Here is a 24,967-nt window from a genome sequence, read left to right as displayed (position 1 = left end):
ATGGGCAGTAACGCATAATCTGATTACTTCTTTCAAGTAACGAGTAAATTAAGGGATTACTATTGTAAAAAAAGTAATTAGATTACCTTTCCCGTAAGCATGCTGCGTTACTGCATTACTAGACCGTGATTTTGTTTGTTTGTGTCTCATGACAATGACATACGCCCACTGACGTGACCGCTGTGGCACCGGATGAAAAGCTGGGACAGTGTACAAGAACATCTGTGCTGCATGTGGAGCAGAAGCCTCTGATTCTTGTTGAAAACAACACAGCTGAGGTCCTGTGGGAATTCAGGCTGCAGACATACAAGCAAGCTGCAGGCCAACCAATCAGACACAACGGTGGTTTCCAAAGACAGATGTGGCCATCCCAGTGGGCAGCCACATCAGGAGCACGCGTACTTTCTTTCCCCATTCTCGTTATTCGTGCTTTGTTTTTAAATCACAAAAGCTCTGTAGTACTGTACAATAGAGGAATGGGACAGCAGTTCATCCTAGAATTCACTGTTCAAAGGTTTTCTTCACCAATAAAGTGATCCAGAGTGAGGTGTCAGGTATCCCTTTCCTTGTCTTCTTCCTCACCTGTCCTGCCTTCGTCTTTTTGTACCTCTGAGTAAACCAAACCAAACACTAGCCCGCTTTAACCCCTGACTGTGGCACTATAAACTGTGCATAAATTATAACCCCTGGTGATCAGTACTATGTTCAATGACAAAGTGATGTGACACATTGATGCAGCTTTGTGTCTGGTCCATGCAGCTCCTCTGAGCTGCACCTCTGGGTCTTTCCTCTTCTGTTGTTACACAGACACAATCACTTCCTCCGCACGATGCGAGCCATCAGGCGCTGCCCAGTTACACAGGAGCCTTTTGCTCACGTCCCGTGCTGACAAGGGGCAGGCAGTGTTTGATAACGCTGTCAGCGCTCTGTACTTGAATATGTCTGTCTATCAGCCTTTTCTTTACCCAGCTCTTTTAAAGCTCCCACAGGCGCAGCGAACACGATGACTCAACTGTCACACTCTTAAATCAGATTGCTAACAAAATGTGTCACCGTCAGCTGTGACATTAAAATGTTTCACTGTGGTCTCGTCTTTTAGTTCTTTTAAATTAAGACTGCGATAAATGAACCTCTTTTCAGAGCTGTGAAATTAATTCCATTAATTTGATTTTCAGTTAAATCTTCTACTGCCTGGAGATATTCTGGATCGACGCACATGCAGACCTGCAGAAATGGAAGACAGCAGGAAAACATGCTTCTGGGCCACGCGTGATCATTTTCTCTTTTATTTGCTGAAAAATGCAAACACTGAAAACACACTGACACTGAATCAAAATCTAATTTCATCCCATTTCCAAGATTTTCAGAAAACTTGACCTCTGACCTTGAGGTTGAGGTCACTGAGACACAAACCTGTCTGAGACTTTTAGTACACCTGACACTGATGACAACACCCCCTCATTCTTTTACTGCTGAGGAGTAAAAACATACAAACGTTTCCTTCAAACACCATCCAGCAGATTTAAGATATAAAAGCAAATCTTCCATGTGCACTTGTTTGGGGCTTGAACTGGCTTGAACTTCCGTCCCTTAAAATCGTTCTGGTTTTTATTTCAAATTAAAATGACATCATTGTACATAGCACTGTGTTTTGAGTCTGAAGCTCAAAATGTGAATATATTTGATGTTTTTCTTGACAAGAACTCATATTTCAAACTGTTAGAGACACTTTTTTCAGAGCTGTAAACATAGCAGAATGGTGCTCATACAATGGTGACCCTGGATCGATCCACAACGGTTATAATCACCTCAGCAGATTATTACAGGTGGTGTTAACTGCAAAACTGAATTGTGAAAGGTAAATATATTATATTATCATGAAGACACCTTCAAAGATCCGTCTGAATCAGATGTGAGCTGTGTTCCTCCAATCCAGACCTTGCTCCCTCGGTGCCTGAATGCTTATGTGAGTTGTCAGGGAACAGTGGAGGAGGGTGCTTCTCCTTAAAGACTGGATGAGACAAAATTAAATAAAGTGAATGTACAAAAGCTGGAGCGTAGACACCTACGACAACTGGATGGAAATAGCATTTGTACTGCTGCGGCTGGGGAACGTTAACCCTTTCACTTCGTGTAGAATGAACACAAACATTAAACACAGATAAACATGCTGAATAATGCCGGCTTATGGCAGCTGATTAGACAGACGTGTACTCATCTCTCATTAACCCTCTGCTGCCCCTGCCTGCTTTTTTAGAAATGATGGATGGGAAAGTATTTGTCCTTGTGTGTAATTAGGTGGCCAATTAACAGATCCAAGGTAGGGGGTTTTCACTCTTACACTCACACACAAACACGCGTTTGTACAATTCCTCACACACCGTGTCCTTTCATATCCAGCAGTAAGAGAGAGACGTGTTCCCAAACCCAGACACTACTACTACCGTTCTCTCTCTCGGGCTTTGTCTGGCCTTGTTTCTCTGTCCAGCCAAAGAAAAATCACAAGGAAGGCTGAAAAAAAAAACCTACCAAGGATTCCCTGTTGGGCCAGTTCTTCTTCTATAGAAATCAGCCGGTTGTATTTAGTCATCCTCTCAGCCCCACTTAGACCTCCCAGTTTGACATAGTGCAGGCCCAGACCCACAGCCTGAACGAGAAGAAAAGCACAGTCTGAGACACAAACAGCAATATTTCATCTATTTACACTGCTTGTTAATCAAAATAGATGAACAGTTCCACAGCAAACGGATGGACAGTCGGGGTTATTAGTGACCTTTGTACAGGTCCAGTTTTTTATTACTTGATATTTGATCTCGTTATCTTAATAAACAATCCTCCTTGCAATTGTTACCTGAGATACTACTCATTTCCACGAGTCTGCTTAAAATGGAGTTCAGAGCAGCATCATACAATAAACAATAAGATGCAGTGTGTAGTCCAACGGCAGTCTCTGGTCACTTTTTGTGCAGCCGACAAGGAAAGAATGGACTATCTTTTATTCTCTTATCTGCTTTTTGTCATATTGTAACCAAAGGAATTAATTGAATATCGAAAAACTCTTTTGTTCTCGTCATCATAGCAAACTGCATCTTTCTAACGTTCTCAAATACAACTGATGTTAATAATAAATTGTAACATGGTTACCTATATCCACCACTCTGAAATTAACACAACAATAACCATACTATTTTGTCATGATTAATCACTATCAGTCTCAGACATCAACACTTTGAAATAGACAACATTACCTGAATGCAAACACATAAATAGACTAAAACAAAGACAAAAAGGTAACAAGAAGCACCCAAAGAGCACAAACCTCTGCCATGGCACCTCACGCTCCAGGGAGTATTTACAAAGCCCACACTTTTATTGTTTCACCTTTCTTTCTTCACAATACACGCCACACTTATAAGTACTATAGTTTCTAAATAATTTCCAAATTAAGCTTTGTTTCAACGTTAGACCGATAAATTTGTAGCTGACCTTGAAAACAATGGTGGATATAAATCAAATATCAACTGATACACACACACATATATATATCAACCACCTGACAAAGATCCTGTGGGACACAGATACAGATGGAAAAACTGGTGATGGCTAACCAGCTGGACATAGGACATGTGGGCAAGCAGGGGAAGAAGGGCGTAGTGATAGATGTAGCTATACCCCCAAAAGGTTTATTCTGTTCATCTGGATGTTTTTCAGTGGGAGAAATGTTTCGTCACTCATCCAGGTGACTTGTTCAGTCTCAGCTGACTGCAAGACTGAAGAAGTCACTTGGATGAGTGACGAAACAGGATCTTAGCTCGGTCATTCTCCACCACCCTGGGGGCGTTATGTTATGTGCTGGATTGTCTCTGGGGCATCTTTACACAGCCTGCACCTGGGGTCTTACCTGGTGTGATAGACCCCAGCCTCTATGGATCTTGTGCTCAGAGCTTGTTCCTGTGCGGTCATGATTAGGGCCTCTGTGCTGCCTTTCAGTCCAGCTTTGTCCAGCCAGTCGTAGGATTTCTGGATGTCACGCACCTCCTCCATCTGCCGGTGGTACATACCGTGCAGAGGCCTGTCCTTCCATGATTGGTTCTTCTCCTTGCTCTTTTTCTTTCTCAGGTTCTTGCTAGCTTAGGTATTCTCTAAGCACGCGGCCGGTTGAGGCCATCTTCCTGATGTACTCATGGATGTTCATTGTCTCATCCTGGAGTATGGTACTAACACTCACCATTTTGCTTAGCGTACAGTACAGGTGCTGGATTTGTTTTGAGGTCATTGGCTTCTATCTCCTCCTTTGGCCAGCTTATTATCCCAGCTAGGTATCTGATCTATGTATCTGACAGGCTGACAGGGACCCTTACTGGATACAGACCCCCCTGGTTGAGAGTCAAACCCCCAACCTGAAGTTCCACAGGTGTGTAGTGTTATCACTATATACATATGAAATGCCCCTGCAGTACCTGATCGGGCAGGGCATAGGTGTTGATAGCCTGGATCTTGTTCTTACCGTTCAGCTGACTCCTCAGGACTTGCCTGACCCGCTGCAGGTATTTGGTGATTGCGGCTTTCCTAGCGGCATCTTCCTGGTTTACATTTGCCTGTGGGATTCCCAGGTACTTATTATTGCCCTCAATGTCTGCAATTTTGCCTTCTGGAAGTGCGATCCCCTCAGTTCCGACTACCTTCCCTCCCTTTACTTACATCCAAGTACACTTCTCCGGTCTGAATGATATTCCGATGTCATTGCGGTAGATTCTGGTGGTGTGGATCAGTAAATCGATGTCCCGTGCCTTCTTGGCATACAGCTTGATATCATCCCACATGTTGTACGCCACATCCCCATTGAATTCCTTATGAAGTCTCTTAGGGTCCTGTTGATCTTGTACAATTCTAGGCATTCCAGGATCCACCTGTGGGGCACCGAGTGATAGGCCTTCTTGTAATCAAGCCAGGCAGTGCACAGGCTGGTCAGTCTGGTCATCCAGTCTCAGGCGACTGCTCTGTTTACCAGCAGCTGATGATTTGCTCCTCTGGTATTCCTGCCAATTCCTTTCTGTGCCCCGCTCATGTATTGAGCCATGTGCCTGTTCATCTTAGCCGCTATGATAGTTGACAGGAGCGTCTGGTACTGAGGCAGGTTATTGGCCGGTAGTTGTATGGGACTGATCCCTTCTGGGGTCCTTGGGGATCAGGACTGTCCGGCCTTCAGTTAAGCATTCCAGGTGTGTCTTGTAAATTAGCAGCTGGTTCATTTGTGCCAGAGGCTCATGGATTACAGTCAACCAGTAGGCGTGAATCATTTCAGGGCCTGGTGCTGTCCAACTATTCTTGCTTGAGACTCTTTATCTGCGCTTGTGGTGGTTACTGGATCCTGTTCAGTGCAATTGTGGTGGTCTGCCTTAGATCCACTAGCCACTGAGCATTGCCATTATGGGTTACAGCCTTCTCCCATATGCTCTTCCAGTATTGCTCTGTCTCCAGTCTTGGTGGGGCTGTTTTCATATTGTTCCCCTGTTCAAGGCATCAGGTATAGACAGCTTGCTGTATTTCTAAGGCACCTTCTTCGCACCTTTCTGCAACTCTGATAGTTGGCCAATTTCCCTCCATGCTACCTTGATCTTGGGCTTCTCCATGGAAGGTACTATTCCTTGTGGTTATTACTCTTGAAACCAAGCCTCTCACTCATCACTGCTGCTACAGTAGCTTGCAAAAGTGTTCGGCCCCCTTGAACTTTCCCACATTTTGTCACATTACAGCCACAAACATGAATCAGTTTTATTGTAATTCCAGGTGAAAGACCAACACAAAGTGGTGCACACGTGAGAAGTGGAACGAAAATCAGACATGATTCCAAACATTTTTACAAATAAATAACTGCAAAGTGGGGTGTGCGTAATTATTCAGCCCCCTTTGGTCTGAGTGCAGTCAGTTGCACATAGACGTTGCCTGATGAGTGCTAATGACTAAACAGAGTGCACCTGTGTGTGATCTAATGTCAGTACAGATACAGCTGCTCTGTGACGGCCTCAGAGGTTGTCTAAGAGAACATTGGGAGCAACAACACCATGAAGTCCAAAGAACACAGCAGACAGGTCAGGGATAAAGTTATTGAGAAATTCAAAGCAGGCTTAGGCTACAAAAACATTTCCCAAGCCTTGAACATCCCACGGAGCACTGTTCAAGCCATCATCCAGAAATGGAAGGAGCATGGCACAACTGTAAACCTACCAAGACAAGGCCGTCCACCTAAACTCACAGGCTGAACAAGCAGAGCGCTGATCAGAAATGCAGCCAAGAGGCCCATGGTGACTCTGGACGAGCTGCAGAGATCTACAGCTCAGGTGGGGGAATCTGTCCACAGGACAACTATTAGTCGTGCACTGCACAAAGTTGGCCTTTATGGAAGAGTGGCAAGAAGAAAGCCATTGTTAACAGAAAACCATAAGAAGTCCCGTTTGCAGTTTGCCACAAGCCATGTGGGGGACACAGCAAACATGTGGAAGAAGCTGCTCTGGTCAGATGAGACCAAAATACAAAACGCTATGTGTGGCGGAAAACTAACACTGCACATCACTCTGAACGCACCATCCCCACTGTCAGATATGGTGGTGGCAGCATCATGCTCTGGGGGTGCTTCTCTGGACTGGGGCGGAGGTTCATCTTCCAGCAGGATAATGACCCTAAACATGAAGCCAGGGCAACATTGGGATGATTTAAAACAAAACACATCCATGTGTTAGACTGGCCCAGTCAAAGTCCAGATCTAAATCCAATCGAGAATCTGTGGCAAGATCTGAAAACTGCTGTTCACAAACGCTGCCCATCTAATCTGACTGAGCTGGAGCTGTTTCAAAGAAGAATGGGCAAAGATTCAGTCTGTAGATGTGCAAAGCTGGTAGAGACAGACCCTAAAAGACTGGCAGCTGGAATTGCAGCAAAAGCTGGTTCTACAGAGTATCGACTCAGGGGGCTGAATAATTACGCACACCCCACTTTGCAGTTATTTATTTGTAAAAAATGTTTGGAATCGTGTCTGATTTTTGTTCCACTTCTCACGTGTGCACCACTTTGTGTTGGTCTTTCACGTGGAATTACAATAACATTGATTCATGTTTGTGGCTGTAATGTGACAAAATGTGGGAAAGTTCAAGGGGGCCCAATACTTTTGCAAGCCATTGTATTGTGTAGACCAGCTGGTTAGTACTGGTGATGGTCACAATAAGAATTGTCTGTAGACCTGCACTCCTATCATCTAGTAGATATTCAGAGGGCACGACCCTCAGGGCACTTGAGTAGGTCACTTGAGCAGTGTTGTTTAGCTCAGTGGGCAAGCAGTTGACCAAAGTCCACATGACCAGAGTACAGTGGTGTAGGTTCAAGCCTGACTGCAGAAATTGCATGGTGGTGTCAATTGTGGCCCCAGTTTCCCAACTGGTGGACTGCACATCAAGAGGCAAACAGTCCCCAGCAAAAGGAGTAGGCAGCCCTGGTGGGTTAGGGTGAGGGAATTTGTTTACTTCCTGGAGGCAAAAAGGTCAACCTCTACTCTTACAAAGTGGCACCAGATCTGGTCGAACATCTGCAGATGGAGTCTCTGCTCCCCTGGCCTGAGCCCGGGGGAGTGCCCCTGCCAGATAGGAATCTGGAAGTAGACATACTTTAGCTTGATGGTGGCAAGCTAAAGCTTTGACAGCCTGCCTCACCCCCGGATTCATCAGCATCTTGCATCTTAGGGGCTGACGATAATGGTTAAGACCTCTTGAAATCCAAAATTGAGTGAAGTCTCCTGTCCCGCTTAAGAACTAAAAAGTAGTGGGGAGAGAACCCAGCTTGTCAGTTATCGGCATCCACTTCCTGTGTTGAACCTTTTCCCAAGAGGGCCAAGTTTTTCCCGCAGTATCTGGAATTGCTGGGGGTCGCGCACTGAGGAAAGGATCAAGATGGTCATTCAAGGTCTACGGAAGAACAGCAGGCATTAGTCCTCAGTCAAGGTAGACACCAACCAAAGGTCTGCCTCCAGAGCTGACCAAGTCGCCCTGCGCTGGGGAGACAGGGATGGGGATGGTTGGCCTGGTCCGAGGGTAAGTCTGGGACTTCAGAAGCTGGCTGATATGTGGAAGCCCTAGACCTTCTAGAACTGCTAGATCTCCTGGAGAGGCCCCTTGACACCTCCTTGGCACAGCAATGACTATCTTGAGCCTGCTGTAATAGTTCAGCTGCCTCCAGGCCAAACATCGCTGCAGGGTGAACAGGGAGTCAATAGTCTTGGTCATCCTGTCAGGCTGGCACTGAGACAGCCAATTTCCCCAATTCAAATCAATTTTAGTTTGAATAAAGCGATATTGATTCATTAAATCCTGAATCTATTTTTAAATATAAATGTATTTTGCCAGAATCTCAGGTTGTAGTGGATATCTTTGGACCTGCTCTCATTTGCTCTTTTAGCTGTTTGGCAAGTTGTCGAAATAGTTTCCTGAGCTTTAAGATAGATATCCCCTTATTTGCACATGACAAATAAAGGGCTAGGTATATGATCTTAATTTATAATATTTGAAAAAAAAAAGATAATAATTTGGAAATGCGAAAATATTGCCATCAAATGGAAATCATTCTAAGTGAGTCTGTGCTGATAAGCACAATACTTCTGAAACTGGTCAGTGCAATAGTGTGACTCAACTGGTTACCAGCTGGTTGCATTCTGGTTACACACAAAGCGAGGCTGCTGGGCACCTATCATTTTTCAGGTAAGGCACTGTCATGCAGAAATTCTGTCACTATTTGTAGACGAATATCTGTTTTAAATCTATCTATCTTTTAATGTAAGTAGTTCATGTAAATTTCTGTTTAATGTGAATTTCTGTATAAGCAGATGGCTGCCGTCTGCTTATACAGAACTTCACATTGACACTGTTCGCCACCATGGCAGCATCACTCAGAAACCAGGAAGAAGACTTACTATATCTGACAAAGAATCCTCACTGCATGGCTCACTGCATGTAGTTCCCATCAACACAGAACCTGTATGCCAACAAGACACAAACAGACAGTTAGCTGTTATAGTAATGCACCATTGTGGCAATAATTTCCAATATTTTTATATACCTATAGACTGTCAAACAGGTGTTACAACATTTGCTGGAAAACCGTCTATTTGTTTAAGCTGAGAAATGTGAATTTCACATGGAAACAGTCTCCTTCTTGGGCTTCATTACTGAGCAGGGGAACATCAAACCAGACCCAGTGAAGGTCCGACGAGTACTCGACTGGTCCAAACCCCCAGATTGGAAGCAGCTCCAATGCTTTTTGGGTTTAACTAACTTTTATCGCAGCTTCATCTGGAATATCAGTAAGATCGTCTAATATCTCACTCACCTCTCCCAAGGTTCAGTGGGATCAGTCTTCTTAGGCTGCTTTTAATCACCTCGCAGCAGTATGAAGGTAAGCTACATCCTTTTGCTTACTTCTTTCGTGAATTCAATGTGGAGGATAGAGAACTCCTCCTCATCAAGTTAGCCCTGGCATCACTGGCTCGAGGGAACGCCCCAACCATTCATAGTCTGGACTGATCACAAGGACCTGGCGTATCGTCAAACTGCAAAATGGATGAGCGCCCATCAAGCCAGGTGGGCACTGTTTTTCACACATTTTCAGTTCTCTATCACCTACAGGCCTGGTTCACGGGATGTCAAGCCCGACGCACTGTCTCAGCAGTTTTCTTCCTCAGAGGACGTTCTGAAGGAGTCCTCAATCTTCCTCATGTTATCGGAGCTGTTACATGGGGGATAAAGTCCACAGTTTGTGAGGCACAGTACAACAAACCTGATCCCAGAACCAGGCCGCCCGAGTGGCTCTACGTTTCAACCCTAGTCCAGTCCTGAGTTCTCCAGTGGGACCACACGGCGAGGTTCACCTGGCATCCAGGCATCAATCAGACTATCTCTTTCCTGGAACGCCTGGTGGCCTACACTTGGCATACCAGGGAGCATATTTTAGCTTGCTCTACTTGAGCTCAAAATAAGCCTCAAACCTTTCCTTTTGCAGGCCTACTTCGACCTCTGCCGACCTCCAGACGACCATGGTCTCAGATCGCACTTGATTTTATGACAGGCCTCCTCCTTCTGCAGGAAATATGGTAATTCTGACTATTGTTGTCCAGTTCTCAAAACCAGCACATTTCGTGGCTTTTCCTCACAACAGAAACCACCCAAATCCTTACCAAACCTGTCTTTCAACTTCACGCGATCCCCTTGGACATCATATCAGACCCGGGACAAGTTCAACTCTAGAGTTTGGAAAGGGTTCTGTCCGGCAGTCGGAGCCAAGGTTAGTTTGTCTTCAGGATTTCACCTGTAGACTAATGGCCAAACCGAATGTACCTACCAGGAGTTGGAGGCAGCACTTCACTGCCTCACCTCCACCAAACAGAGCACCTGGAGTTCTTACCTCACTTGCATCGAATATGCCCATATTAGCCTCACGTCTGCTGTCGCATCACAGGGCTACCAACGGCGGCTGTTCCCAACAGTTGAGAGTGAGCGTATGGTTCCCTCTGTTCAACATCATCTACGCAGGCACCGCCACATCTGGAGAGCCACCTGAGCTGCCCAATGGAAAACCGATGGACTGCTTTCAGCGCAGTACGTTCCAGTCTGAATCAAGTCCAGGAAACTGGCTCCCAACTTCAATGGGCAGTTTGAGATTGACTCCATGGTCAACCTTGTCTCAGTCTAGTTGAAGCGTCCTCGGAGCATGCACAGAAATACTCTTTTCCATGTGTCTCAGCTCAACCCTTACATGTCGGTGATGTTCTTCATTGGATCGTTGTACTTACCTCAACCTTCCTGGAACCCTTCTTGTTTCCTGTGGACCCTGTTGGATGAACGTGAGCGTGAGTGGATTTCAGTGTGGAGTGAGTCTGTGAGCGTGTGAGTCACAGAATGTGTGAAGAGGAGTGTAGACGTGTTACCCTTGCCCTGAACATCCCCTGGATGCCCTGAACATCCCCTGGATGCCCTGGACCTCCCCTGGAGCCGTGATCCTTCATCAATGTACATATGTATATATCTTACCTGTATGACTCAGAGTCCTGCATTGAGTCCAGCCTGACCAGCTGTGACAGCAGGATTAGACCACTCTGAGATTGGTTAGTTTTACCCTTCTGATGATGTACAGGCTTTTTATTTAATCCAATCCTCATTTAGAAAGATGCAATATTGGGTCATAGCTGTGCATGTTGAATTACACCAAGAAGCATGTAGTATGTAGTATTTTACATGTATGTTAGATGTTGAAAGAGAGAATATGTTGGATCAGTTCTTTTTGCAACAAGTTACTGTATATTACTCAGTTTGGAGTGTAAGAGAGTAAGGTCAGCAAATTTTTAAGGGTGAACCTGAGATGAACATCACTGTCTGCTGTGTGTAAATGCGTACCAGATGCATTGTACCATTAATTATACAGGTTGCGGAAGAAATCATTGACTGTTGAAGAGGAAGCATAAGGAATACTCCTATTGCAAACATTTCATTTTTGCAACTAACTGAGTTGTTCACTGTTACTTGGACCTGATGTAACTGGTCAATGGACTGGTTCTTACATAGTGCTTTTCTACTCTACCTGACCACTCATTGCACTTTATGCAGTTTGCTTCATTCATCCATGTGCCATCTTTCTCTTCTCCAGCTGTTACCTTGTTGCTCTGATGTCATGTGGATCAGGTCACTGACTGTTGTCTCATTGATATGTTTTAAGATATGGCCTCTGACTCCAGGAAGGGGAGGTCCCTGTGACTTGTAGGAGACATCAGAGAGCAGTGAACACGAGTTTCCAATCATACTGCTCAGCTTCTCCCACTGGTCTCCGTCCTTATGAATTAACAGACACAGGAACATGAATACACAGCAATCATGAACATTTTGTTGACAGCAAAACTATATTTAGAGAAGACACAGAACTAGTCCAAGATTTATTTGCTAGCCTTGCTTACCTCTTGCCTAAATGGGTCTATTAAAGCCACCACTGCTGGGTATTTGCTGATGAGGGTTTGGTACAGGTCGACTAACTCATCGGGCGATTTCAGAACTCCAGTAGCAACTTCATACTTCCCCTTAGACTACAAGAGATTAGAGAATCCAGCAAGAAGACGATAAATCTTGTTGTTTTTTTAAACTGATATGCTTATGATGTATTTGCTTTGAAAAAGTTCACAAGAACATGTCAACACATTATTTTCCATAAAGTGTTTGACTATTTTTGGTGAACTTACAGGGTCCAGGAGCTCATGAGCAGCACAGTTCAAAGCTAAATGGATCTGTGTGCCCAGTGGAACTCCAAGGTTGGTGCAGGCTTCAGCGATCAGATCCAGAGGCTGCTCTGCTCGCTCGTGGCTTACAGCCAGGGCCCCGCTGTCACATACAAATGCTTCGCTGGCCTTGGAACAAGCACATGGTTCACATAAGTAACTATTATATATACATAAACAACTGTGAGACACTTTATTGGGTGCACCTACTCAGTAAAGCTAATCAGTGGAACAAACTCGCTGTATTTAGGCATGTAAACATGGTGAGTAGAACTTGCTATGGTTGGAATAGAGACAAAAGCTGATTTTATTGAATTTCAACATGGCATGACTTTTGGTGCAGACAATCTGGGGAAGAAGAAAGAAGAAAAAAAAACATCCAATGCAGCTCTTCTTTGGATGAAAATGGCTTGTAGATGGCAGAGGCCAGAAAGAACAGCCAGGTTAAAGCAGGAACTATAATTAGCCACTTACTAAACAATTGTAAGCAGATAATCACTACATGTCTGACTTCAAAACGAGTCCGGCTGTGGAGCAGAGGATGAAGAGGAGAGTGAAGCTGCAGTGAGCAAGGTGCTCATCAAAATTAGACTACATCATCCTAATATAGACTAAAACCTCTGACTTGCTTTCAGCACCTTACTGAAAAATAAATGAAATAACCGTGAGGGCAGAAGGCGGTCCAACCAAACCTGGTACTTGTAAAGTGACAATGTTGGTGAAAGTATGTTTTTGTTTAGATATTTTTGCTGCAAAGTAGCTTAGCTGAAGCTACATGTGGATGACAATAGACAAGTTTATATTAATACTGTATATCTGAATGAGATAGTCCTCATTGCAAGGTTATTAGAAGCCAACTGTCAAACTCCCACTCTCCACTCTTTGTTTTTTAGTTCTAGGGGTCAGTCAGCAGGGCTGAAAATGAAATGCAAACTATTCACAGGTAAATAGAGGAATCGTTTAAGAAGCATTTTAGATCTTTAGATAAGCACAGATACATTAATTTCAAATTTAACGATGAACACTTAATACAATTCTCTGTTATATTTTTCAGGAAATCTCTGAATCCTGCCTCCGCCGTGTGCATTCTCTGCCCTCATACAATCTGCTGAATTCAGCGCCTACTCTTAAAATTAATAAACAGCAATGTCCCTCACCCCGCCATTGGTTAAAGTTTTCATTATTCTCATCATCTCCTTCTGTACCTCAAGAGCCATTGTGATGATCTGTGGAAGAAGGTCAGATTTCAGTATGTTTTATAAACTGTAGAGTGAAAAATGGAGAATATAAAGAAACCAAGGTGACTTACTAATAATCTACTGCATCAAAACAGCAAAAAAGGAAACACTGAGATCTACACACTAACTGTGAGCTAGTCTATGGAGGATGACAACAGGAAGAAGTAAGCCAAAGGTTTCTGTTTTGTACTTGTTTGACTTGTTGTCCCACTTTGGGGATCAGGATCACTTCCTCCAGTAAATTCAGTTTTCCCGGCGAGGTCTTGCCACAGCTGAGCAATGTCACCAAGGAAACAGGGATGTGAAACTGTGCCGGAGGCTGAACAAAATGAATAACATTATTATATGTTGTTTCCAGCGTCGAATATCCAGTATGTGTTTTCATTATCAAACCTCCTGGTTCCTCAGAGCTGCTATGTGTTCGTACAGATGGATGCCCTGTATCTGTGCCCCAGTTTTGGCCACAGCCAGCGACACTGAGCCAACAGCCAAGCTTCCCTGTAGAACTGGCTTTTGTGGTTCCACTGCAGGAAATGGCTTTTCCACGATGCTCTTTTTACCTGTAATATAATAAAAATCCCAAAAGAGTTTGGAGCATATTTCTGGCTTGTAACAGAGAAAAAAACCTAAGATTAATCAGAGAAAGAACCTGAACCTCCACAAGAGCAAGAAACAGTGAGAGAAGCAAAACTTCCAGTCTTGTTTTGAACTCAGTTTCTTTGTTTTTAATCTGACCACAGTGGTGAGTTTACACAGTTTTTATAACACAGTGACCAAAACATTGAAAGTTTTAATTTTAGGGTAATGCTTCAAAAAACTGGACCAAATAAGACCCCAGAATTGATTCAAGATGGCTCAAAAGGTGCAGGACTACGAGAACTTTGATTTTACTGATCGCTCACAAACTCCAGTTTACACTAAAAGAAAGCTTGAGCACACAGTCGAAGTTTGAAGGAGGGCAGGAGGAGGTAATGCAAAGGGTGGATGACATGAAGATAAATGATTCCCTGTGGTGACCAAAAAAGGGAGCAGCCAAAACAAGAAGAAAAACTGTGTGTGAGATATTACGAATTATTAGTTTTGTATTAAACTGAATGCTGTGAAAGAGCAGAGAGTGAGAGCTGGAGGGAGACATCGCAGCGATTAACAGGATGAAAATAAATCCATTTCAGGTGCCTCTTTGTATCCTTTCCTAACAGCAAACACAACACGATCAAACCTTTTCACTTACTGCCTCATAAAGAGTGCCAGTCTATCTAATAATGAAAGGAAAGCTATCAGATAACAATGTCAAAATATTCAAAGTAGGAGTGGGTTTAAAAAAATCAATTTTCTGATTCCAATCAATTTTGGTTTCAATAAAGCGACATCGATTAAATCCTGAATCGATTGTTAAATATAAACGTATTTTACCAGACATGTCACAGCTGCAGGTTTCATCACTCTGACCAAAATTCACCGAACCAGCAGCAAAAGAAGCTCAAACTACGCTTCACGTTTGACAAACAGCGTCATGAACTCCCTCTGACTTTGGCTGTTTTTTGCTTCCACCACCATAAAACCTCACTTCCTGCACAGCTCTCTCTCTCACAGTATTGAGAGACCAGTTTACCATCAAACCTCTGTTTTCTGCATTATTCATTGCCATCACGCACCAGTCTGCTGCTGTGTGCAGCGCTGCTGGCCACAGTTGTGTTTTTTCAAAAATGACAACAAAGTCTGATTTCTGCTGTTTAACAGCAAAGACGTGTAAACTTTTACAAATGATTGCTCAGCTGTGTCTGTAATCAAACCGTAATAACTCTGCTTCACTTCAGCAGCAGCAGGTAATGTTCATTCATGGTTTGATTCATGGTTTTCTGACCTGCTATAAAAAGCCAGGCCAGGAAAATCTCCATCATGTTTGTCTGTTTCATCCTCAGTTACTTTGACACAAAGGCCTCTGCTGTGATGCTCACACCTCTGATGAAGTCTCAGTGTCAGCTTTGTTTTATACACTTTCTGACTGTCTGAGTCAAAATGGAATCGATTATAGAAATCGACGATTGACGATACCCAGCCCTAGTTAAAAGCTCTTTTTGTCGGTTATGTGTTATAAAATAAAACACCGGGCGGTTTATCCTTCAAGCTCGGGTCCTCTACCAGAGGCCTGGGCGCTTGAGGGTCCTGCACAGTATCTTAGCTGTTCCCAGGACTGCGCTCTTCTGGACAGAGATCTCCGATGTTGTTCCCGGGATCTGCTGGAGCCACTCGCCTAGTTTGGGAGTCACCGCACATTTGATGACATTTGATGACTAAAGACAGAAAGCTCAGGGCAGGACTTACCACTCACTCACCTTTATTAATGATCTTCTTGTCTTTAGTTTGTGGAGGAGATGAAGAGGGAATCACCTCAGGCCTCTCCCTGTCCCGGACCTCTTTTTCCTCCAGACAGCGGTCCTTAAAGAAAGTGCTACATCATTTCAGATGAGCAAATAAAAATGTGGTTTAATCAACGTAACAATCCCTGACAAGCCTGATTCCTAAGGAAGATTTTCAGAAGAGCAAGAGAAGTACAGCGTGAATGTCAGTAGACTGCAGTCAAATCTGTTTCTTACACCTCCCAGTTCATGTAAGGATCCTGGCTTCAGTGGCCACTTCAGGACAGATGTGTTAAATGGTTTTTGTGACTGAACATGATATGACACGTGTTCCTTAAGGTAACACATAGCACTGAAAAATACTACTAATGAAGTACTACTAATAAGTAGTATTAGGTGCTACCTGAGTATATCGTCGATTTGTAACTGGTCACAAGGATTTCGGTCTTTCAGCATGCTGTTCAGAGGCTCATTGATCCACAGCACAGCAGCCATCACATGCTCAGTCCTCTCTTGACTCTCAGGGACCAAGTGGCTCGAAACAGCAGCTGATGACATGCTCTACACACCACAAACATGAAGGACTCCTTCAGAAGGGTGAAAAAGGTGATTTACTAGTACAAGGTAAAAGTTCTTATGTTGCAGGGTATTTACCTCTCAGTATAAAGTGCTAGGAAATGACATCATCTACCTTTTCCTGTCGTCAGGTGACATATAAAATGTAAATGAACTATATGGCTGATTAGCAAAAGGCGCTGCTGTTCTCTTGCGCGACAGATTTTTGCAACTCTCTCATCTCTTTTTTCACTTGTAAAATCTCAGACATTCAACGTCAACTTAACTCTGTAGGAGCTCCTGACTCTGAAGTAGACTTCCTGTTTCCCCCACTGTCTTCCTATTTTCAAGCTTTACTCTTCCTTCCATAACTGATGTATCTAATCTCATTAAAACATCTAAGTCATCCACCTGTCACCTTGACCCCCTCCCCACTGTGTTAGTTAAAGCCTGTCTTCCCTTGTTAGCTCCTCTCATAACCAATATTATTCATTCCTCCCTGAACACTGGGATTGTTCCTGAAGCACTGAAAATGCTTCTGTTATTCCAACTCTCAAAAAGCCTGGTGCAGACCCCAATAACTTTGATCATCTTCGCCCTATATCAAATCTCCCCTTCATTTCAAAAATTCTTGAAAAAGTTGTCGCCGCCCAGCTTCATTTACATCTCAATGACCATAATCTCTATGAACCATTTCAATCGGGTTTCCGCCCCAATCACAGCACAGAAACTGCTCTGCTAAGGATTACCAATGACCTTCTGATGGCAGCTGATTCTGGTCTCCTATCCATCCTCATCCTTCTTGATCTTAGTGCGGCGTTTGATACCATGGATAGCTTCCATTGGCATTAGTCACACACCCCTTTCCTGGTTCACCTCCTATCTCTCAGACCGCACTCAGTTTATCCAACTTAAATCCCAGTCTTCAACTCTCTGTCCTGTTTCTGCTGGTGTGCCCCAGGGTTCAGTATTAGGGCCTCTTTTATTCATTACTTACTTGCTCCCTCTTGGTCATATGTTCTGAAAATATAATATAAATTTTCACTGTTATGCCAATGACACCCGGCTCTACCTTTCTTCTAAACCCAGTTCATCCCTCCCACCTTCTTCCCTCTCAGACTGTCTTATTGAGATTAGATCCTGGTTCTCCTCCAATTTCCTCAAACTCAACAGTAATAAAACTGAAGTTTTACTTATTGGTACAGCCTCTATCTTATCCAAATCCCACAGCTTTTCCATTAACATTGAAAATTCGCCTACCCTTCCCTCCCCTCAGGTTAAGAGTTTGGGTGTCATACAGTATTTGTGTGACCTGCTCCATATCACCGCTGTTTCCTGCCCTCTCAGATCATCATCTGCTGTTCATCCTCGCACCTCATCACTGTGAGGAGCAGAGCTTTCAGTCGCTCTGCTCCTCGGCTCTGGAACTCTCTTCCTCCTGCACTAAGAAATATTGACTCCCTTTCTGTATTTAAGACACAGCTCAAAACACATCTGCTTAAACTGGCTTATTCGCTTTAATGCTGATTTTATCTGTTGTCACGCTCTGTTTTGTAATTTTAACTTATTTTATGTATTTTATGACTATTGTTCCTTTTATTAATTGTGTTTTTTGTAAGGTGACCTTGGGTTTCTGAAAGGCGCCCTCAAATAAAATGCATTATTATTATTATTATTACAAAATCCTCCTGACTAAGGTTATGTTAGTGCACAAGCATACAAAGCTTGATGACAGGAATAAGCCCTCAGGTCTGGGGACAGGGAGCTGAGCAGGGTGCAGCACCACCCAAGTGAAGCTGGAGGCCCACGTGGAGCAGAGAAACACCAGGTGGAATGAAGAGAATTACTGAGGTGGGCAGCACTGGCGCGAGCACGTGAGTGAAGGATTTCTTCAGTAGGACTGGTTCACAGCGCACACCCTGGCATCCAACGCACAACAGTTACTTTGTAAATTTGTTTTTATTTGACTCTGTTTTTTCTAATATGGAATGACCAAAGTGTTTCCTGTTTTATTTGTATTTATTCAGTAAAACCTAACATTTCATTAATGCTCTCCTAACATGTACTTGGAGGGCAGAGTGATCATACCTATGGAGAAATTGCTGCGCCTGCACAATGACCTCTGCCTGCGCTGCCTCCAGCAGTATGGTGTTAGGGTTCATATCATTTCAACCATTTCATTTCTCCTCATTAGGAGGAAGGAGGCTGCAGGTTAGCCATGTGGGTAACATTCAGTGTGACTGTTTGGGCACCGGGTACACTGAGATGTACTGCTGTATTAACCAGTACCAGTGGAGTTTAGATGAATGTCAGACTTTCCAGCACTATCACACAATGAATTCCTCTTAGGTCAAGTCAAGTGGCTTTATTGTCATTCCAACCATGTGCAGTGGCACACAGTGACTCCAACACCATGCTACATGTGCTACATGTGACAGACAGCCTGCACACGTGCAAGTGTGCAAAATGGCAAAAACCAAAACAAAGACAGTGCAACACCAGACAGTGCAAGAGACGTGCAAAACTCAAACCAGGTAAACTCATATGTATGAAAATGCTGGTGGCCACGAGTGCGACCCCTCAGACATTTAGTAGATTCATGTTTGAAAATCCTACGTGACTTCCTTCTTCAGTTATCGCAATTACAAGATTTTTGGAAAACTTGACCTCTGACAGTCGAGGCGACTAAAATTGAAACTTGTCTGAGATTTTTACGCGATGCCTCTGTGGTATGAATTTCAAAATTCCAAGGCGCCTTGTTATCGAGTTATCAGTGCAGGGCCACCTGGCAGGGTGACAGCCTGGCTGAGGGTAAGGTCATTTTATCTGTTCACTAAACTGAGAGCTGATTTAAGGTCGTACGTCATAGCCAAACAAACCTGCTCCTGCACTAATGAACAACATGTTCTTCAACCCTTTGGCTTGTTCTCCAAACTCATCCATATCACATTCAGCCACAGTCACATAAGAAAGCTCTGAGTTCACCAGTTAAAGGCCACAATGAGACAAATGACTTTTACCTTGTCCTTGTTGTGAACAACACAGTAGACCTCTGCCTCAACAGAAAGTCGTCCTCTGGCATCGTAAACCTGCCGTCCCGTCACTCTGCTGATTCTCGGTGGTGCCGCGAGGTTTGCAAAGTAATCCGCCTGAAGGGATGGTTATGGTTAAAAACACCTCGCAGTATCTGAGTGACGTTATTTAACCAATTCTGTTTCCTCCTTACCATCAATGATAGCATGGTTCAGTAGTTACAGAGTAAACACAACATGTGTAGAAAACATCAAAAACACATTTTATTTACATCTTAAATTCACCTGTAAAAGCAGCAGCGACGTGTGCTGACCACAATGCACCTTTCAAATTCTTTTTAAATTTTAAATATGTTCATATTGTCTATTTTGTAAAATGTTCATATTGTCTATTCTTATTTAATTCACTTAATGTACAGAATTCACCTGCTTGCTGCATACATGCTACTACTGCACATTCACCTAATGAGGCCTTTGAGATCTAACAGCACGAAAGCAGCAGAGGAAACGGGCTAACGCTGTCATTCCAAACTATATTTGTGCTCATAATGTTTGTTGTGTTTCCACTTTGGTTCTTTCAGATGTGCGATGTGGTTTCCAGCATGCTGGCCACCATGAATCAGACTCTTGTAGAGATTAATGAGTCCTTGTCATTGTTCATTTGTCGGTGCTGAAATATTAATGCACCCAACTGTGAGATATACATGTATAATTTAAAACGGTCATGACAGGTAAAAATGAAGTGTTTTCACAATGACCGCATCAAACGTGCTCAATGAGTTGTCACGAGCTAATGGCTGTACCCAGGCTGACCGTCCTTTCTCTTACACTGAACATGATTTACAAAATCACATCATGTTCCATTCAATATACCTTGAAAGTAGTGAAAGGACAACTATAATCTCATCAGAGCAACAAAGAAGCCTTTGGACACTTGAGTACTAGTGTCTGTTTTCATGTTAACCTTACACTACAATAAACACTGAGATTTCTGCCTTTCAACACATAATGTCAATATTGCAATAAAAGAAACCAGCCAATACACACTGACATCTTCTAAGTTTGCAAAACTAAAGCTGCATACACTGCATTTAATTTAACATTAAGGGGCACTTGTTAGCCAGGAGCTAGCCAGTTAATTACTGTGTATTCAACATAATCTAGTTAGCATAACTTGTAAGTCCTAAGTTCGTCTTATAGCTCACGGGGTTTTCTTTAGAGGACTAGGTTTGTTAAGTAAAGACGAGTAAACATAATTTGCTGCAAGCTGCAGCACCTTTGCCTGTGGAAAATCTCTGAGCTTCTGCACTGATGTATCCTTTAAAAGGCAGTAAAAATACACCGACTGTACACTCGAGGCCTCACCTGGTTGCAGGAGTTGCATCACCAAGTATATTTGCAAAATTAGAAAAATTGCGTGGTGCACAACTGAGCGGCATGACACCAGAGTGTTACCAGTGGCTGTTAATATTAATGGGTAGGCTGAATCAAAAAGTGGGTCAATAGACTCCCATGTTCAAATGGCAAATTTTACAACCTGAAAAACACCTTCGTGTTATTGGTATTTGAAGCCTGGTACAAAACCAGATCGGGCCTCTATTTCTTCTTTCGTCTTAGAGGCTACTGGAGTTAAGGGCATAGCTGCTTCACCTGACCAACGAGCAGCCAGTTAACATAGCTGTGTGCTGTCTGCTTCCCAATAGTGGGAAGAGTAAGAAAGCAAGTAAACTTTATTTATTAAGCGCTTTTCACAAACAGACAGTCACAAAGCGCTGTACACAAATATTAAAATATTAAAATAAACAATACAATCAATAGACATTAGCGAGTAGTGCGGTGCTCTGAACGGATAATTGGAGGTGAGCTTCCCTCCCTCCAAGACATCTACAGGAAGCGCTGCCTGAGGAAAGCGGGGAGGATCATCAAGGACTCCAGTCACCCCAGCCATAAACTGTTCAGACTGCTTCCATCAGGAAGGAGGTTCTGCAGCATCCGGTCCCGTACCAGCAGACTGAGAGACAGCTTCTTCCATCAGGCCATCAGACTGCTGAACACGTCATAGACACCTGAGCTTCACTACTGGAACTTTAACATTATGCACTCCATACTGTACAGTAATGCCACTGTTTTGCACATGTCTCACTCTGTATATTTTATTTTATTTATTTTATATATTTTATTTATTGTTTACTCTATTTAATTTGTAAAATATGTGTACACACACACACACACACACACGTAGAAAAATATTTAGTATACACATCCAGAAATGCATATACTATTATATATTGTACATATATTTATTAGTTTCAGATGTAGCCATTCTTGTATTTTGCTTGTTTACATTATTGTATTTTGCACAACTCTGTTGCTTGTGAAGCTCGCACACAAGAATTTCACTCACATGTGCTGTACCAATGTACCTGCACATGTGATGTGACAATAAAAGTGATTTGATTTGATTTGATTTGACATTATACACAATGTAAAAGATCAAATGTAAATAATGTAAAAAAAAATAAAATAAAATATGTAGATCAACAAAAGGCTTGTTTGAACAGAAAAGTTTTTAACTGTTTTTTAAAAGAATCCACAGAGTCAAGTAAACGTAGTGGTAGTGGTAAACTGTTCCACAGCCTTGGTGCAACAGACTGAAAGGCTCCGCCCCTTTTGTCTTCAGTCGTGTACGGGGAACAACTAAGAGACTCTGAGTCTGTGAGCGGAGATGGCGAGCAGCAGTGTATTTTATAAGAAGCTTGGATAAGTAATCTGGAGCCAATCTGTATGTTAAAACAAGAATTTTAAAGCGAATTCTAAACTCTATTGGGAGCCAATGTAAAGAATATAAGATGGGAGTGATGTGAACACGCTTGGTAGAGCGAGAAAGTTGAGTACTGACTTGGATTAGTCAACATGATTCCCACCAGTGACAAAACATTTCAACATACCCAGTAAACACCAGTATGTGGGCCCCACATGGGCTATGGGGGTTCCAAGTGGGGATGGGCTTACAATGGGCATCCAATCTGGGACCCACCTGGATTAGCCAAGTAGGACCCACTTGAGCCAGCCCAGATGGGCTATGTTCTATGGGCACCATATGGGTAACATTCAGAAAGTTGGATTTTTAACACTATAGTGTTAAAAATCCAACTTTCTGAATCAGTGTGTCAAACTAAGAACTAACTGATTCGTGCATCACAGGAAGGTGATGTCTGAAACCAACAGGTGACGTCAGGTGGCTGGGGCTATCTTTTATTTACAGTCGTTTTGTTTGCTCGTTGTGATGACTGTGACACCCCGTCACGCTGCTGTGACAAACAGCACCTCATATGTGCTTACAAACAGGAAATACCTTCAACAGAAGAACAACAAATACACTTCAAACAACCTTCTGTTTGTTTGTTTTCTAACATCACAGGGACAGAAAGAGGCTCACAGTCCTACCAGGTACCCGTGCAGGTCTGCGGGCCGGTGGAGGAAGAGCTGGTGTAGAGCTCGCTCCATGTCCTGGGGGACTCTGCTCACTCGATAAAACTCCACGGCGGCGTTTTTCATTTCGTCAAAGTCGCGCTTGTCTTCGCAAACACGTTTACTAAACGCTCGGTGAGACATTTTTCGAGCCTCTCAGCTGTCTCTGCACGGTTTGTGGTTTTTGTTACCATAGAAACGTTGTGTTCACGTGACAACGGCAGGCCAGGTTTTTGCATTTCTTTCAGTTAGACGGAATAACCGGTTAGCGTGGATTAAACTTGGAGATATTTCCCCGTGACAGTGTTTATCTGTGTGAGCTCGTCGCGTTCCTGCAGACCGGGGATGGCTGTAACGACCCCTCATCAATTAGTTAATGACTGATCACTTTGTGTTCCCCACTGTAACAAAATACAGCTGTACACTAATATTGTGTTATCATGCCTTACACACCACAGTCGCACAGGTTACAGATGCTGTCCAGTCTGTGCATTTCAGCGTGAGATTTACAAATCTATGTAGTTCAATATCTGTAATCTTTCTGTGTATTTGTGGTAAAGTGACTCTGACAAATACAAACGTGATTTGGGAGATTTTCAAGTGTCAATTTAATTTTTTCAGTTTTATTGATGGAGTGCAAAATCACAACAACACTCACCTCAAGTCCTTAATTCCATGACGGGCTAATCTATTATTATTATTATTATTATTATTATTATTATTATTATTGTTGTTGTTGTTATTATTATTATTATTGTTATTATTATTATTGTTATTATTGTTGTTATTATTATTATTATTATTATTATTATTATTGTTGTTATTATTGTTGTTGTTGTTGTTGTTGTTGTTATTATTATTATTATTATTATTGTTGTTATTATTGTTGTTGTTGTTGTTGTTGTTGTTATTATTGTTGTTGTTGTTGTTGTTGTTGTTGTTATTATTATTATTATTATTATTGTTGTTATTATTGTTGTTGTTGTTGTTGTTGTTGTTATTATTATTGTTGTTGTTATTATTATTATTATTATTATTATTGTTATTATTATTATTGTTGTTGTTGTTGTTGTTGTTGTTGTTATTATTATTATTATTATTATTGTTGTTGTTGTTATTATTATTATTATTGTTGTTGTTATTATTATTATTATTGTTGTTGTTATTGTTGTTGTTGTTGTTGTTGTTGTTGTTGTTATTATTATTGGGGTTTTATTTTTACAGTGACTTGAGGTGACTGTTGTTGTTCGGTATTTGGTTGAGGGTAAGGAAAACAAACGTGTCTATTTCAGAGCAAACATGTTGAATAATTTTATTTGTGTGCGGCCTGTTTGATACACAATCGATGACAAAACATTATCACACCAAGTTTGACATGCTAACCTGTCTGCACGATACTCAAACGAATTATGTTTTGATTAATTTTTACAAAGTCTTTCAGTAAATCCAGCAGCAAAAGCTGAATTTGTGTTCTGGATTTGCATGGACCTGCTGCAAAGTCTGCTCTAAAATAAATCACTTATACAAGAATGTGCAGAGTACGTGCAGGATAAGGTCACAGTAACTTCCATCGGAAAGTTGCCCTAATAAACTATTAGGATGACCAACAAAATAGTTTTGCACGTATATGTATGGATGCCATTTGTAATGCTTTTGATTATTTCGTGTTCTGAAGTACGGCCCCAGGATTTTACCAAGTAGCAACTCGGTCAATGAATCTTATTAGGAAAAATTAACATCACGGTAAGTTTCACTTTTATCAATGACATCATGCTTGCTTGGTTAGAAAATAAAATAGATTCGACATTAAATGAACAATAAGAACAGGAGCTGTTTACAGTCACATCTCACACAAAGAATATCAAACAAATGGGTTTTCATGTCGGATTGAAGGTAAAGCACCAGCATGTCATAAATGTAAAGAAAAACACACATTTGCTACAAACTGTTTTGAGCAGATATGAAACTAAACCATGAAATAACCTGGTCGTGTTGACAGGCCGTATAGCA

The 24,967-nt window shown here is 42.5% G+C and overlaps 1 protein-coding gene across 4 annotated transcripts; it reads right to left on the bottom strand.

Moving 5' to 3' along the window:
• Positions 1-1,270: 1,270 nt before the first annotated feature.
• On the bottom strand, positions 1,271-23,226 carry eno4 (enolase 4). 4 transcript variants are annotated; one of them, XM_085295890.1, is made up of 13 exons: positions 22,934-23,224; positions 19,475-19,603; positions 16,303-16,460; positions 15,876-15,991; positions 13,933-14,099; positions 13,730-13,858; positions 13,459-13,527; positions 12,266-12,430; positions 11,987-12,112; positions 11,690-11,864; positions 8,957-9,018; positions 2,530-2,647; positions 1,271-2,011 (listed from the first exon to the last, which is right to left on the bottom strand). In XM_085295890.1, the coding sequence occupies exons 1-13, from the start codon at positions 23,099-23,101 to the stop codon at positions 1,890-1,892; spliced, it is 1,704 nt and encodes a 567-aa protein (XP_085152016.1). In that variant the 5' UTR covers positions 23,102-23,224; the 3' UTR covers positions 1,271-1,889. The 4 variants fall into 4 exon arrangements, 3 of the variants coding, with proteins under 3 accessions (XP_085152016.1, XP_085152017.1, XP_085152018.1); XM_085295891.1 differs by lacking the exon at positions 19,475-19,603 and having other exon boundaries at positions 22,934-23,225; XM_085295892.1 differs by lacking the exon at positions 22,934-23,224 and having other exon boundaries at positions 16,303-16,486; positions 19,475-19,595.
• Positions 23,227-24,967: the final 1,741 nt, after the last annotated feature.

The sequence above is a fragment of the Mchenga conophoros genome, linkage group LG13, assembly GCF_057382185.1.
Source record: "Mchenga conophoros isolate Kocher_MC1m ecotype Shallow Benthic linkage group LG13, M_conophoros_male_GT1.1, whole genome shotgun sequence".
Taxonomy (NCBI): Eukaryota; Metazoa; Chordata; class Actinopteri; order Cichliformes; family Cichlidae; genus Mchenga; species Mchenga conophoros.
This window is presented reverse-complemented; position numbering and strand designations above follow the sequence as displayed.